At 37.6% G+C, this 12625-nt stretch overlaps 1 protein-coding gene across 1 annotated transcript; it reads right to left on the bottom strand.

The window, feature by feature from the left end:
- Window positions 1–6379: 6379 nt before the first annotated feature.
- LOC120284078 (L10-interacting MYB domain-containing protein-like) lies at window positions 6380–7463 on the bottom strand. Its single transcript, XM_039290892.1, has 2 exons — window positions 7080–7463; window positions 6380–6976 (listed from the first exon to the last, which is right to left on the bottom strand). Exons 1-2 carry the CDS (start codon window positions 7461–7463, stop codon window positions 6380–6382), a joined length of 981 nt encoding a protein of 326 aa, XP_039146826.1.
- Between the last annotated feature and the right edge of the window lie 5162 nt (window positions 7464–12625).

The raw sequence follows: 12625 nt of genomic DNA, 5'->3' as shown, positions 1-12625 counted from the left end.
CCCCGAGTGGATGATCATTCAGACTTTCTATAATGGGTTGAACCCGAGCACAAGACAGTTACTTGATACTGCGGTAGGAGGTAGCTTAGGGAGCAAGACCCCGGAAGAAGCCCGACTTCTCATTAAAGAAATGGCTATGAACAGTTATCAGTGGAATACGAGAGATAGGAAGAAGGTAGTTGGACTTCATGAGATCGATGTAGTTACTTCATTGGTGGCCCAAGTTGAGTCATTGAGCAAGAAGTTAGATACTCTAACTTCTCTTAGAGTGGCGGCCTTAACTAGTTCCACTTGGTGTGAGGGAGGACTGCTCCATCAGATTGCCCTATTTCTATTGGTGGTACATCCTCAGTAGAGCAAGTGAATTTTGTAGCTAATGCAATGAGAAATCAAGACAATCCATATACCAACACCTACAATCCGGGTTGGAAGAGCCACCCGAATCTTTCATGGAGTAATCAAAGGCAACAGAAATCCATGGCACCACCCGATTTCCAACAGCAACAACAAGCCCCGAATATGGACAACCGAGTTTCAAGTTTGGAAAACCGGATGACCGATCAAGGGAAGGCTTTGACCAAGTTCATTGCATCGTCGGACACAAGATTTCAATTGATTAAAGCCACACTTCGCAACCACACCACTTCATTACATAACTTGCATAATCAAGTGGGGCAAATTGTGAAGTCTCTATCAGAGAGACCTCAATGGGGTTTACCTAGTAATACTGAAATCAATCCGAGAGAACATGTGAAGGCTATCACTCTGAGAAGTGGTCGTGAGGTTGAGGGTAGGCTTCCTAGTGAGGAGACTAATGTTGAAGAACCCGAGGTCATGGAGGTTGAGGAGAGAACCAAAGGAAAGGAGGTGGCACCCCCACCTTATAAGCCAAGAATCCATTATCCTTCAAGATTGAAGAACAACCAAAATGGAAAGCAATACAAGAAGTTCTTGGGTCTATTCAAGCTGTTGCACATCAATATCCCATTTGTAGATGCATTATCTCAAATACCTCGTTATGCAAAGTTTATGAAGGGCCTCTTGACCAACAAGAGGAAATTAGAGGATAGTGCATCAGTGATTCTAGATGCTTCATATTCGGCAGTGTTGCAAAAGAATATGCCGAACAAGAAGAAGGACCCCGGAAGCTTCATCATCCTGTAAAACATTGGCAATTTAGGTAAAGAAAAGGCATTGGCGGACTTAAGGCCCAGCATCAACGTCATGTCTTACACCTTCTTTCAAAAGATAGGCTTGGGATGATATTATAATTAGCGGAACAAACAGTTAGACATCCGAGGGACATCATCGAAGACGTACTTATGAAGGTTGACAAGTACATATTTCCTATGGACTTTGTAGTGTTGGATGTTGATGTGGATGTCGATGTCCCGCTGACACTTGGGAGGCCGTTCTTGCGTACTTCCAAGGCTCTTATCAACATGGACAATGGGGAGTTGACTATACAAGGTAGGGATGATAAGCTTATATACCGCCTCGCCGAAGCCATGAGACATTCTCTAGACTTTGATTATACTTTTTATTTTCTTGACACTACTGATGAACTAATAGATAAATATGTGTAGGAAATGTTGTGTCCGGACCCGTACGAGGGGTTGCTAGACTAAGAAGTGGAGAATGAAGATGTGATGACACTTGGTCTAGAGGACAAGGTGCAACCTAACACGGTGATCATGAAGAAGATAATATGGAAGATGAAGTGTGCAAGGAGATGTCATAAGAAATGCCACAAGGCTAATGGGGATATGGAAGAGCGTGTGTTTGCCCCTATGAATGACCTTGTGATGGTCACACCCCCGTATGGAAATTCTATATGGCATGTGTTTCTTTAGAGAGGTTCAGAACTCTATCACGAGAAGACACAGGGGCATGTGTCTGCCCCTTTGTGTGACCATGTACATTACACACAGGCGTGGGTAATTTCCACATGCCCATGTGATTCTCTGGAGAGAAGACCTCGCTATCTCGAGAAGACACAGGGGCGTATGGATGTCCCTATGAGTAACCCTGTGAAGATCCACATGCCCTTGTAGAATTTCTACAGGGGCATGTGGAACACTTAGAAAATTTTTCAGGTGGACAGAGAAGCCACAGGGGTGTGTGGATGCCCTTGTGGATCGGGCACACGGGCGTGGGGAATTTTCACAAGCTCGTGTGGATTCGTTCAGAGACAAAGTGTGCTATCCCGAGAGCACACAGGGGCGTGTGTCTGGCCCTATGAAGCTCCCCTATAGAGTCACATGGGAGTGGGTAATTTCCACATGCCCGTGTGGATGTACAGAACTGAAGAGGCCGTGATCTCCTTTATAAATTTTTCAAGCCTTTCTCATTTTCACACTCCCAAACACTCGGAGAACACTCTCTCTCACTTTCCAGACTTTGCACCATCGTTTTAGAGAAATTTTATTGAGTTTTTCTAGCAAATTTCAAGGTTTTCATCTTCATCTTGTCGGTAAACACACATTCTCACTTTTCTTCGCCGTTACTTGATTTTATCTGATTAAACTGGTGAATGTGCTACATTTCTATGCTAAAGTGGTAATTGCATGTCTAGAATGAGTTTAGAAATGATTTTTGGATGTATTCTTGGATTTTTAGCACATTGGGCATGCGGTTTTCACGCCCCATGAATCCACACGGGCGTGTAGAATTTCCACACGTCGTGTGGATTTCTGCAGTTTTATTCTGTGAGTTTAACTGATCGCTTTTCTTTTTCAACACTTGTAGATATGGCTTCTAGAACAAAGAAAGCGGCCGGCAAGCATCCCCAAGAGCACTCTCCCAAGCCCGAGCACATAAAGTTCTCGATTCCCGAGCACCAGGCTCGATTTGAGTGGTTGTCAAAGCTCAAATTTGGTCAAACGCGATTTCTTGATTTGAGCTCACTCAGGAAGGTGTAGTTAGCTGATGACATGGCCGATGAGGTTAACGACCTTCTCTCCGTGGGTAGCTGGAGGAGATTATTGCATATACGGGAGCCAGCTATCTGCATGCTTACATTAGAGGTGCTCTCATCGTTTAAGTTTGATCGCTCTAACAGCTGCTTCTCGAGCGTCGACAAGATCCATTTTAGAACATTTGGACATCACCACAGCATGAGTATCAGTCGGTTTTCAATTCTACTAGGACTGTACGATGAGACATTTACAGACACAGAGGAGTACGCTCAGCTGCCTACACACTATCCTGGCTTTTTGACCCCTCAGAGAGCGTATAGAGCATTATGTGGTCAGGGTCAGTAAGAGCTAAGGGTGTCCAAGGCCACATGCCTTTCTCGACCTACATACCGCTACTTGCACGTCATTATGAGTAGGTCGGTGAATGGTTGTGGTGATAGCACAGAGGTGCTGAGTAGACAGGAGCTATTATACCTGTACTCTATGGTGCTGAGTCAGCCGATCCATCTGTGGCACATTGTGGTTGAGTATCCGAGGCACCAGGGGCAATATGCCTTGATTGGAGTTATTTTCTCAGGCCCTTACATCACTCAATTTGTCATGGGGATGGGTCTTTAGGACGCTATTTGAGGGGCCAAGAAGACGATCATACCTGCACTTCGCGGCCTGGGGACCATGCGTCTAATAGGTATGATCCGCAGGTATAGAGATGGGGTGTATGTGCTGAACAGCATCCGCGCCTTCACCAGCACCAACAACAGTAGCAGCGAAGCCCACCGGGGACAGCGATGCTGGATGTGTCTTTCTTTTAGGGGTTGTTTGGATTGGCTTTTAAAAAAAGTGCTTTTTTTAAATTTTGTAGAAGTACTTTTAGAAAAAGTACTTTTAGAATAAGTTAAGTGCTTATGCATATTTTTTTGTTTGGATGTATTAGTTTTAGAAGCACTTTTGTTTTTGTGAAAATGTTTGGATGTTTATTTCAAAAGTACTTTTACAGCAACAAATTACTAAAATGCCCTTTTACTGAATTATGGTAATAACTCAATAATTATACATTACTCACATGTTTTACTTAATAAATAAATAAATAATATTTATCACTATTATTATTATTATTATTATTATGAGGGCTATTATTATTATTATTATTATTATTATTATTATTATTATTGTTGTTGTTGTTATTGTTTTTTTTTGTTCTCATTATTATTATTATTATTATTATTATTATTATTGTTGTTGTTGTTGTTGTTGTTGTTGTTGTTTTTGTTGTTCTCATCATCATCATCATCATTATTATTTGTTGTTGTTCTCATTATTATTATTATTATTATTATTATTATTATTATTATTATTATTATTATTATTATTGTCGTTGTTGTTGTTTTTTTGTTGTTCTCATCATCATCATCATCATCATCATCATCATCATCATTATTATTATTATTATTATTATTATTATTATTATTATTATTATTATTATTATTATTATTATTATTATTTGTTGTTGTTCTCATCATCATCATTATTATTATTATTGTTCTTCTTCTTCTTCTTCTTCTTCTTCTACAATGGAGGAACAATATTGTTAATTTCTAGTACAATAAAAATCACATTAACATCTTACAAGTAGATTGCATATTCTACTATAATAACAACAACAATATTAATATTCTCTAACAACTACAACTACCAATACAACAATTAATAACAACAATACAAATGGTTTTTTAACACCCACAATAGCCATAACAACATTTTTACAAACATTCCAAAATCAACTTGTACCTTGATTGGAGAGTTGATTCCGAATAGTGTTTCTAACTCTGATCATTTGTTCGGTGTCTTCATTGGTTGGTTGTTGCCATGAACTTTCACCATCATCCTCAAAGCCCAATTGTCTTTCTTGGAATTGGTTAATGTCTTCAAGGCCCTCAAGAGCATCTAAATCATTGTTTCCCATTCTTCAAATATAATTATGTAGAGCAAAACATGCCCATATAATTTGAAATTGTACCTTCGTTGTGTAAGTGGTCATATTTTGTAGGATCCGCCATCTTGCCTTACAAACCCCATATGTTCTTTCAATAACACTCCGAAGACTAGAGTGATGATAGTTGAATACTTCATTAGGAGACCTAAAAGCACGAGACATCTTAAATTGTGGAATGTGATACCTTGCACTCTTATATAGCCCTAGAAACCCTTTCATGGTAGGATACCCGGAATCCACAAGGTAATATTTTCCTACAAAAAATATAAGTACAAAATAAGAAAGTATAAGTACAAATTAAAATTTAATCTAGGCAATTATGAACCTTCTGGTGGTTGAGGAAACTTCATAGATGGATTTCATAAAACATCAAGAAGAATACGTGTGTCGTGAGCCGATCCCTCCCAACCAATAAGTGCATATGTGAAACACATATTGAAGTCACATGCAGCTAAAATATTGGTTGATGTATACCCTTTCCGATTCATGAACGGTATTTGTTTGTCAGCGGGGACATGAATTGCCACATGTGTTCCATCTATTGCTCCAATGCAATCTTTGAAGTAAGGCCAATATTGATCATCACCCCGGATGTGCTCCTCCACATCTCTGAAATTCCTATCTACTTGTCTGATGATATCATTTCCAAGTTTGTGGACAGCTTTCAACACTCGATGAAACTGTCGATGCACTGTCTCTCCAGAATGTTGAAACCTCTCTTCAACATTTCTACAAGTAGCTCCTTGTCCAATTGTGTATAAGAATATTAGTACTGCTTCTTCAGCGGTGACATTTCTCGTATGTTGTAGACCATACTTTAGAGTAAGCTCAGTCACCAAACACCTAAATACAGACTTCTGCATACGGAATCGCTTTAAGAACCGAGTTGCAGATCCATTCAGTATCTCAGTGACCCACATGTGACCAGTCAAGGAAGATGTTCTTTTCTCATTCTTTAACATTAACTTCATATATTGATATTGTGCAACTGCTGCACCTGCATATATCTTTCCAAGTAATTCCCATGACAAGTCCAAATTGCTATCTTCATCTTCTGAATCAGATATTCTTTCATTCAATTCTGTATTTGAATCGGACACGAACTCCATCGTCTAGTTATACCTACATAAATAATAAGAAATGATAAATACAATAAACATACAGGGCAAACACATAACAAAAAAATATATATCAACAAATCCAAAGGCATAAGAAACAAGTTTAACACAACAAATATTTCTAACAAATATTCAACAAATCCAAAGTCATAAGGAACAAGTTTAACACAACAAATGTTTTTAACAAATATTTAACAAACCCAAATGCATAAGAAACAAGTTTCATACAACTAATTATAAATAACCATGAGAACTAAGTTCAAAGCAATGACTTCAACACAAAGACAAACTACGTTCAACATAATGAATAAGTGCAAACATATATAATGATAGATGCACAATTGTAGAAGTTAAAATCGGTCGATGTTGTCCATATTGAATGTGTTCAACCAGAACTTAGCAAGTGATGGATCCCTATTCATTAGGTGCACGAAGGTCTCTCTATAAGTTTTCCTTGCAAACATCCTGACCATGAGGTAGTATTCTGGGCTCCCTCGTTCAACCCCCGGCATCATGTCCAACAAATCCACACATTTGCCAATACTGTAGGGATCCTCGTCTTCAACTTTTGAAGTAGTTGAACGGGACATATTATCCATACCAGAGATAAGACGATCAAATGATTCTTGTAATTTGTACGTTGCACTTTTTCTTTCTTTCCGTGTAGTTTTTCGTCTCTTCTTATCTTGTGCTATGCTAGTTTCAGCCCTTGGGGTACCATTACATTGTTTAGGAGTTGCACAGTCAACATGAAAGTTGTCTGCATCGGTTTCTCTTTCATTCGTCTCATTGTGAACATCGTCGTTAGAAACTTCATTGTCAGTAGATGAGTCTGCATATGGGACCAATGCCATGTACCCTGTCGCCAAAACATCTTTGAAGCAAATCTCCATCATGTCTAGGAATTTTGGACCCTCATTTCGCCATTTCAAAACTTCTGGGTTTTCCTGTTGCAAACAATGCAATAACACAAAGACAATTTGTTATAATTTTTTCAAGTTAATAATAACATAAGAAACAAAGATAAATAAATAATTCTTGTAAGCTCACTTGTTTCTTTCTTTTCCCACCAATCATCGCTTGCCACGGTTGTCCTCTTAATAGGGTCCCATCCGAGGGCTCATGGTGCTCCACTAGCTTTGCCCACATGGAGAATTCTTTCTTCAGTATGTCCCATTTATTTTTTAATTGCTTGTAGTTATAACTCACCCCTGTTCTCAAATAAAACTTTGCCACGATATTTTTCCAACCTTCTTTTGTGAAGTGGGTGTGTGGCCTATTACCAGCTTGAACCTCCTCAACACATATCTTTAGTAGCGATTCAGTCTTTATGTCATCCCATCTAGCTTTTGGAACAGTTTCAGATACAACTGCATTTGCATCACTTACATATGTCCCACCTGCAGCTCTTTTGGGTGCTAGTTTTGATGCCATTTTTAAGAGGATATGATTATGAATTTGGGCCCTTATACACCACACTAGAATTCTTGACTATAAAAATGATTCCTAAAAGGGAAAAAAATAGTCAATATATGCTAAAGAACCTAGACATTCTTAAGCTCAAGTAATTAAATTTAAGTAGATGAGTAAACCTTAGATATGCATCTAAGTAGATGAAATATAATAAATTGGACAATTACAAATCCCTCTCTGTTATGTAATGTTTCCATGTATCTTTCTTAATTTACTTGTTTCTGAAGGTTAGAAAAGCTACTCCTCAACTGCAAATAAATCTTGAATGGCCTTTATTTGAATGGCCTTTAGTAAAAATTAATTAATGTTTTTTAAAAAAATAATGAAATCAAGATTGTAAAAATTATATTTTAAATAAATATATTTAATAATTAATTTGAAAAGTATTAATATTAATATACATAATATTACTTAAAAAATAAATTTAAACTTTAAAATATGTACTTTTCTTAATATTAATTAAGTTAAGATTTGTTCAACTTAAATAATTTTTTTTGTTTTTTTCTCCGAACTAATATTATAAAAAAAAATGGCCCTATAGATTTATCCCCAACTTAAAGCACCTTGCACATGCCTATTATGTTATTTTTTTAAACATCTACGTTTTATTTAGAATTTGAATACCCATGAAAATTATCACTCTTATTCTGAAAAGTATGGACAACCTTTATTCACATGGTAACATACACTAAACCAATTATTATCATGTGACTAGGCAAACTTTGCAAGGCCAGAATACTCTAATCTTTTCTTTTCCCAATTGAGTGATATAACAAACAATCATGAAGAGGGTGTAAATACTCAACCTTAAATTGTTTGTTGTTAAGACAGAATCATGAAGCGGATGTAAATACTCAACCTTAACTGTTTGTTGTTAAGACAGAATCATGAAGAGTGCCTAGTAGTATTTGCATTGTCCAAATAGTTGATGAACTTTGATGAAAAGATTCTATTTTAACTTGGTAGAATATACTGAATATTTAGCAAGAAGTAAAATAATGAAGACTCCAAATTATTGCAAATGTTTAGTGCGAACGGAACTCACCAGCTTCTCTTCTTCCATCTTAGCCTTGATGTATGAGTAAATGGCAACTAGTGTGTTTAAGAGGAGCCACTCTCTCTAGTGTGTTGGTTGACACCTAAAATAGCAGGTCAGTATATGATTCAGTAAAACCTGAAGTAAAAGAAGCAAGCAATAGCATAGCTAGAGAAATAACATTCTTCAAAGGATATGGTTAACTTTATCTATCACTTTGCAAATGCATCGTCAACATGAAAATTCATGCACTCAATTAGTTGTTCAATTGAATTGATGTTGACATGTTTTAACTTGGGTGATTTAATTTGATGGTGACACACAAACATAGATTGCAAAATAGCATCCAAACCAATTCTTTCATATGATGACAGGATAGCAGAAACATTAGATTCATTAACCTCATTAAGTGATAATATTACCAACTTACAAATCCGAAGTTCAATTACTGTTTGATATCAGACGGATTGGATGATATACACTTAAATGATATCACACGGATTAGAAGCATAGGATTTAAGAAAAAACATTAAAAAATCTGAAGTTCAATTAGAATCTGGACATCATAAGCATTGGATGATATACAACAGTAAAAGAAAGAGATAAAAATCAAATAAAACAAAACATTAAAAACATAAAGAAGATGATATCCATTATAAAACTTCAGATCTCATCATATAATGTGAGTTTCTTCTGATTTCCTTTCTTCACTTGTATTTTCACATGATCCATTATAAAACTTCAGATCTCATCATAGTATTGAATATTTTTTACATGATGAGTAGGTAGTGAAGAGAGGGAAACCAAGGAAACTTCAGATCTCAATATATACATTTCCAAAGAAACAGATTCATACCAAATTGATGAGATAGTGACAGAGGAGATGAGATGGCGAGGCTTGGAGGATTGGCAGCGGATATGAGATAGCGAGGATTGGAGGATCAGCAGAGGAGATGGCTGTTTTCAGATGGGGAAGAGAGGAAGTTAGGGTAATACAAAAGCTAGTAATTTTTTGGATTGACTGAGGGCAGTTTAGTAAATACACTTCACCAAATAGCTTATCAAAAACAGCTTATTTCCATAAGCTGGTCTTTGGCAGCTTATAAAATAAGCTGTATTTGGGCTTATTTCACAGCTTCAGCTTATTCAAAAAAGCCAATCCAAACATAATAACAAATCTCATAAGCACTTAACTTATAAAATAAGTGCCTTTGGATCAGCAATAAGCTGATCCAAACAACACCTTAATTTCTTTATATTTTTGTATTTCATTTCTGTATTTTATTGTGGACTTGTATCATTCAGAAAATATCTTCCTTCTGAGTTTAACATTTATTTTTGTCTCGAGTTGTATTTCATTGCCTTATCTTTATATACTCGAGTTGTTGTTGTTTTTGTTTTTGTGGAGCTTCACTAAACCCCCTTGTGTATACGTGCAGATGGTTATGTGAGTATGTAATTTGAGGACTAGATATGGACACGGTCTTATGGCCGTCTGTACTCCACAACCCATTGGGACTAAGCTCTATATGTATATCTCCATCAAATGTACCATTCGGAGTTCAAGAGAGTATTGTTTCAATTGCCCACGTCCACATATGCTTTTGATTGATTTATATCCTATTGTGCTTGCTTGCGGTCATTGAGGGCAATATACATCTTAAGTGTGGGGGAGGGAGTTCACATCACACAAGTTTTGACTGAAAATACATGCTTACGTAGCTAATGGTGGTTCACCTTAGTTGCATTGATTGTATTCTTAAGTTTAGCGAAATTTTTAACATTGAATGTTCTCATGCTCTAGTTTTTACTTGAATTTCTAGGAATTTTTCCCCGATTGACAATTGTTGCATTACTCGCTCATTAAACCATTTCGGAAACTCAAGTTTGCTGCTGAAGGTTCTAGTTAGTTTTGTTTTCTTGTGTTAATTTTTCCAAAAAAAATGAAAAAACAATGAAAAGAGAAAAATACTTGTTTTAGTTGTGCATTTGGGATGGAAAAAGCTACCACATATTTAGTATGAAGCTACTCCCATAAGTCAGATACTAGTTATGCCCTAATGAGAGAAAGAGCTATCTCATGGGATCAGTGAACCACCCTGGTAGAAAGAGCTACCACCTCGACAGTGTGAAAGCCACATTAGCGGCCATTGCGGAAAGGGCTACCTTAGAGGATGTGTTAAGCTACTACTATCTCTTTGATTTGTGTTTTTTGTAGATAAATAAGTCCCTTGTAATTAGTACTTTGAGGAGTATATGTTGGGTTGACTTGAGTGAGTTTACACACATTTACATGATTTCGGATTTGTTGTCCTTTTTCATCCGAGTTTTTAGCTAGAGCATTGAATTTTCGTATTTAATGTTGAAAGTTCCCCTACTTGTAGAATACTCTCCGTGCATGCTTTGGTGAACCTAAGGCTGAGCACTTTCAATATTTTCTTCTTCTATGCTTCAATGTTTTATTTTTGCTTAAGGATAAGCAAAAGCTTAAGTGTGGGGGATTTGATAAGTGCTTGTGTATTGGTAATAGGAAGTATTCTTTTCTTACGATGAGTATTACTTTTATCAGATTTTAGCGCTAATATATGCGTATTTGTGTTACTTGTGTGCATGTAGGGTTGTGGAACCAAATATAGAGGAAGGAAGCCAAAGTAGATTGCGATTGCATTTTGTTGATGGAATTTTGGAGTGAACAAAGGTGAAGACACAAGTTGTGCTAGAAGATACATAAATGTGTGCCAACCTCCATTCGCTCAAGCAATTACATTATTTGGAGGAGCACAAAGACAGTTACATTTGCATATTCTGACTGGTGCAATGCTAGCAAGATCTTCGTCAATGTTATCCCTTACTAAAGAAGTGACACGATCCACGGCATAGACGTGTACCCATCTATGTTGCCTTGATAAAAGGTGTGGATTCCGACGTGTGCCCATTAACAGTTCACAGGTCACAATAAAACCAAGTTCTGCAGATTCACATGGTTATGTGGAAATTCCACACGCCCGTGTGGATTCCCGATTCCGGCCTTATATAAAGCCGTGATTTAGCCCAATTTGAGAATCCTTATTTCCATTTTTTCTCCATTTTTTCCCCAACTTCGAAGAGGCTTGCGGCTAGGGTTTAGAGAGCCTTTGGCAAGGTTTTTGGAGTTGTTCTACGGCCTCTGACAACGTGTTTCTTTGGAAGAGAGTTATTGGGGGAGCTTTCATCAGCACTGATCCGGCGAAATGTGCCCTAGGCTTGACAAGGGAACCTTTGAAGAGGATGAGGCTACTCCACAAGACCGTCAACACGAATACCGAGTGGGTTTTACTTATGGATTGTATGTTTTCACTTTCAATTTCATTATTGATTGTATCTTGCTCAATGGAGAGCTAAACCCCTAGTCGGTACTTGGACTTGTAAACCCTAGGATGTTATTGTTTCACTAATCATCTATTATGTTTTCCTTAATTGATATCTTTAATTGAGTTCCAATCCTGAATGCTTGTTGAATGATTTCTCCCTTAGAGTAACACTAGAGTTGAGAGTCTATATTGGTAGTCCTTGTGAGTGAGTGACACACCATGAGGGTTAGACAAAGAAAGATCAGAGACGGTCGAGAGGGTGAGTCGAGAGGTAGCGGAGCGTCCCTTTTCCCCTTCGTTGTGATTAATCCTAACTCCATGTGATAAGAGTTCTTTACGGTCACAATAGAGTGAAGTGCTAAGAGAGGAACTCCGCTGGGGCTTAGTTGCGCGAGCAACAGAGTGAAGAGTTGAAGTAATCCTAAGTGCTTGGGCTTAATTGTGACTAGGGGTCTTTCGCCTGGACCAAAGGGTTAGACCTATATTAGGGAATAGGGTTTATCACTTGGAATCCCTAGAGCTTCTTGCAACTGCACACAGTGTGAGGTCTTGAGACTGAGTCATTTCTCCCCCGGGGCATAGTGTAGAGTTAGTCACAGTTGACCTTAGGTTTGGGACAGTGTATTTTAGGATTTCTATGACTCATTAAGCATCAGTCAGAAGCTTAATAGTTGGTCTTGCACTTGAAGCAATATTCCTAGGCGGAGCAATGTCCGGGTGCCCCACTTTCTATCAAT

This window comes from Dioscorea cayenensis, chromosome 19 (assembly GCF_009730915.1).
Source record: "Dioscorea cayenensis subsp. rotundata cultivar TDr96_F1 chromosome 19, TDr96_F1_v2_PseudoChromosome.rev07_lg8_w22 25.fasta, whole genome shotgun sequence".
Taxonomy (NCBI): domain Eukaryota; kingdom Viridiplantae; phylum Streptophyta; class Magnoliopsida; order Dioscoreales; family Dioscoreaceae; genus Dioscorea; species Dioscorea cayenensis.
This window is presented reverse-complemented; position numbering and strand designations above follow the sequence as displayed.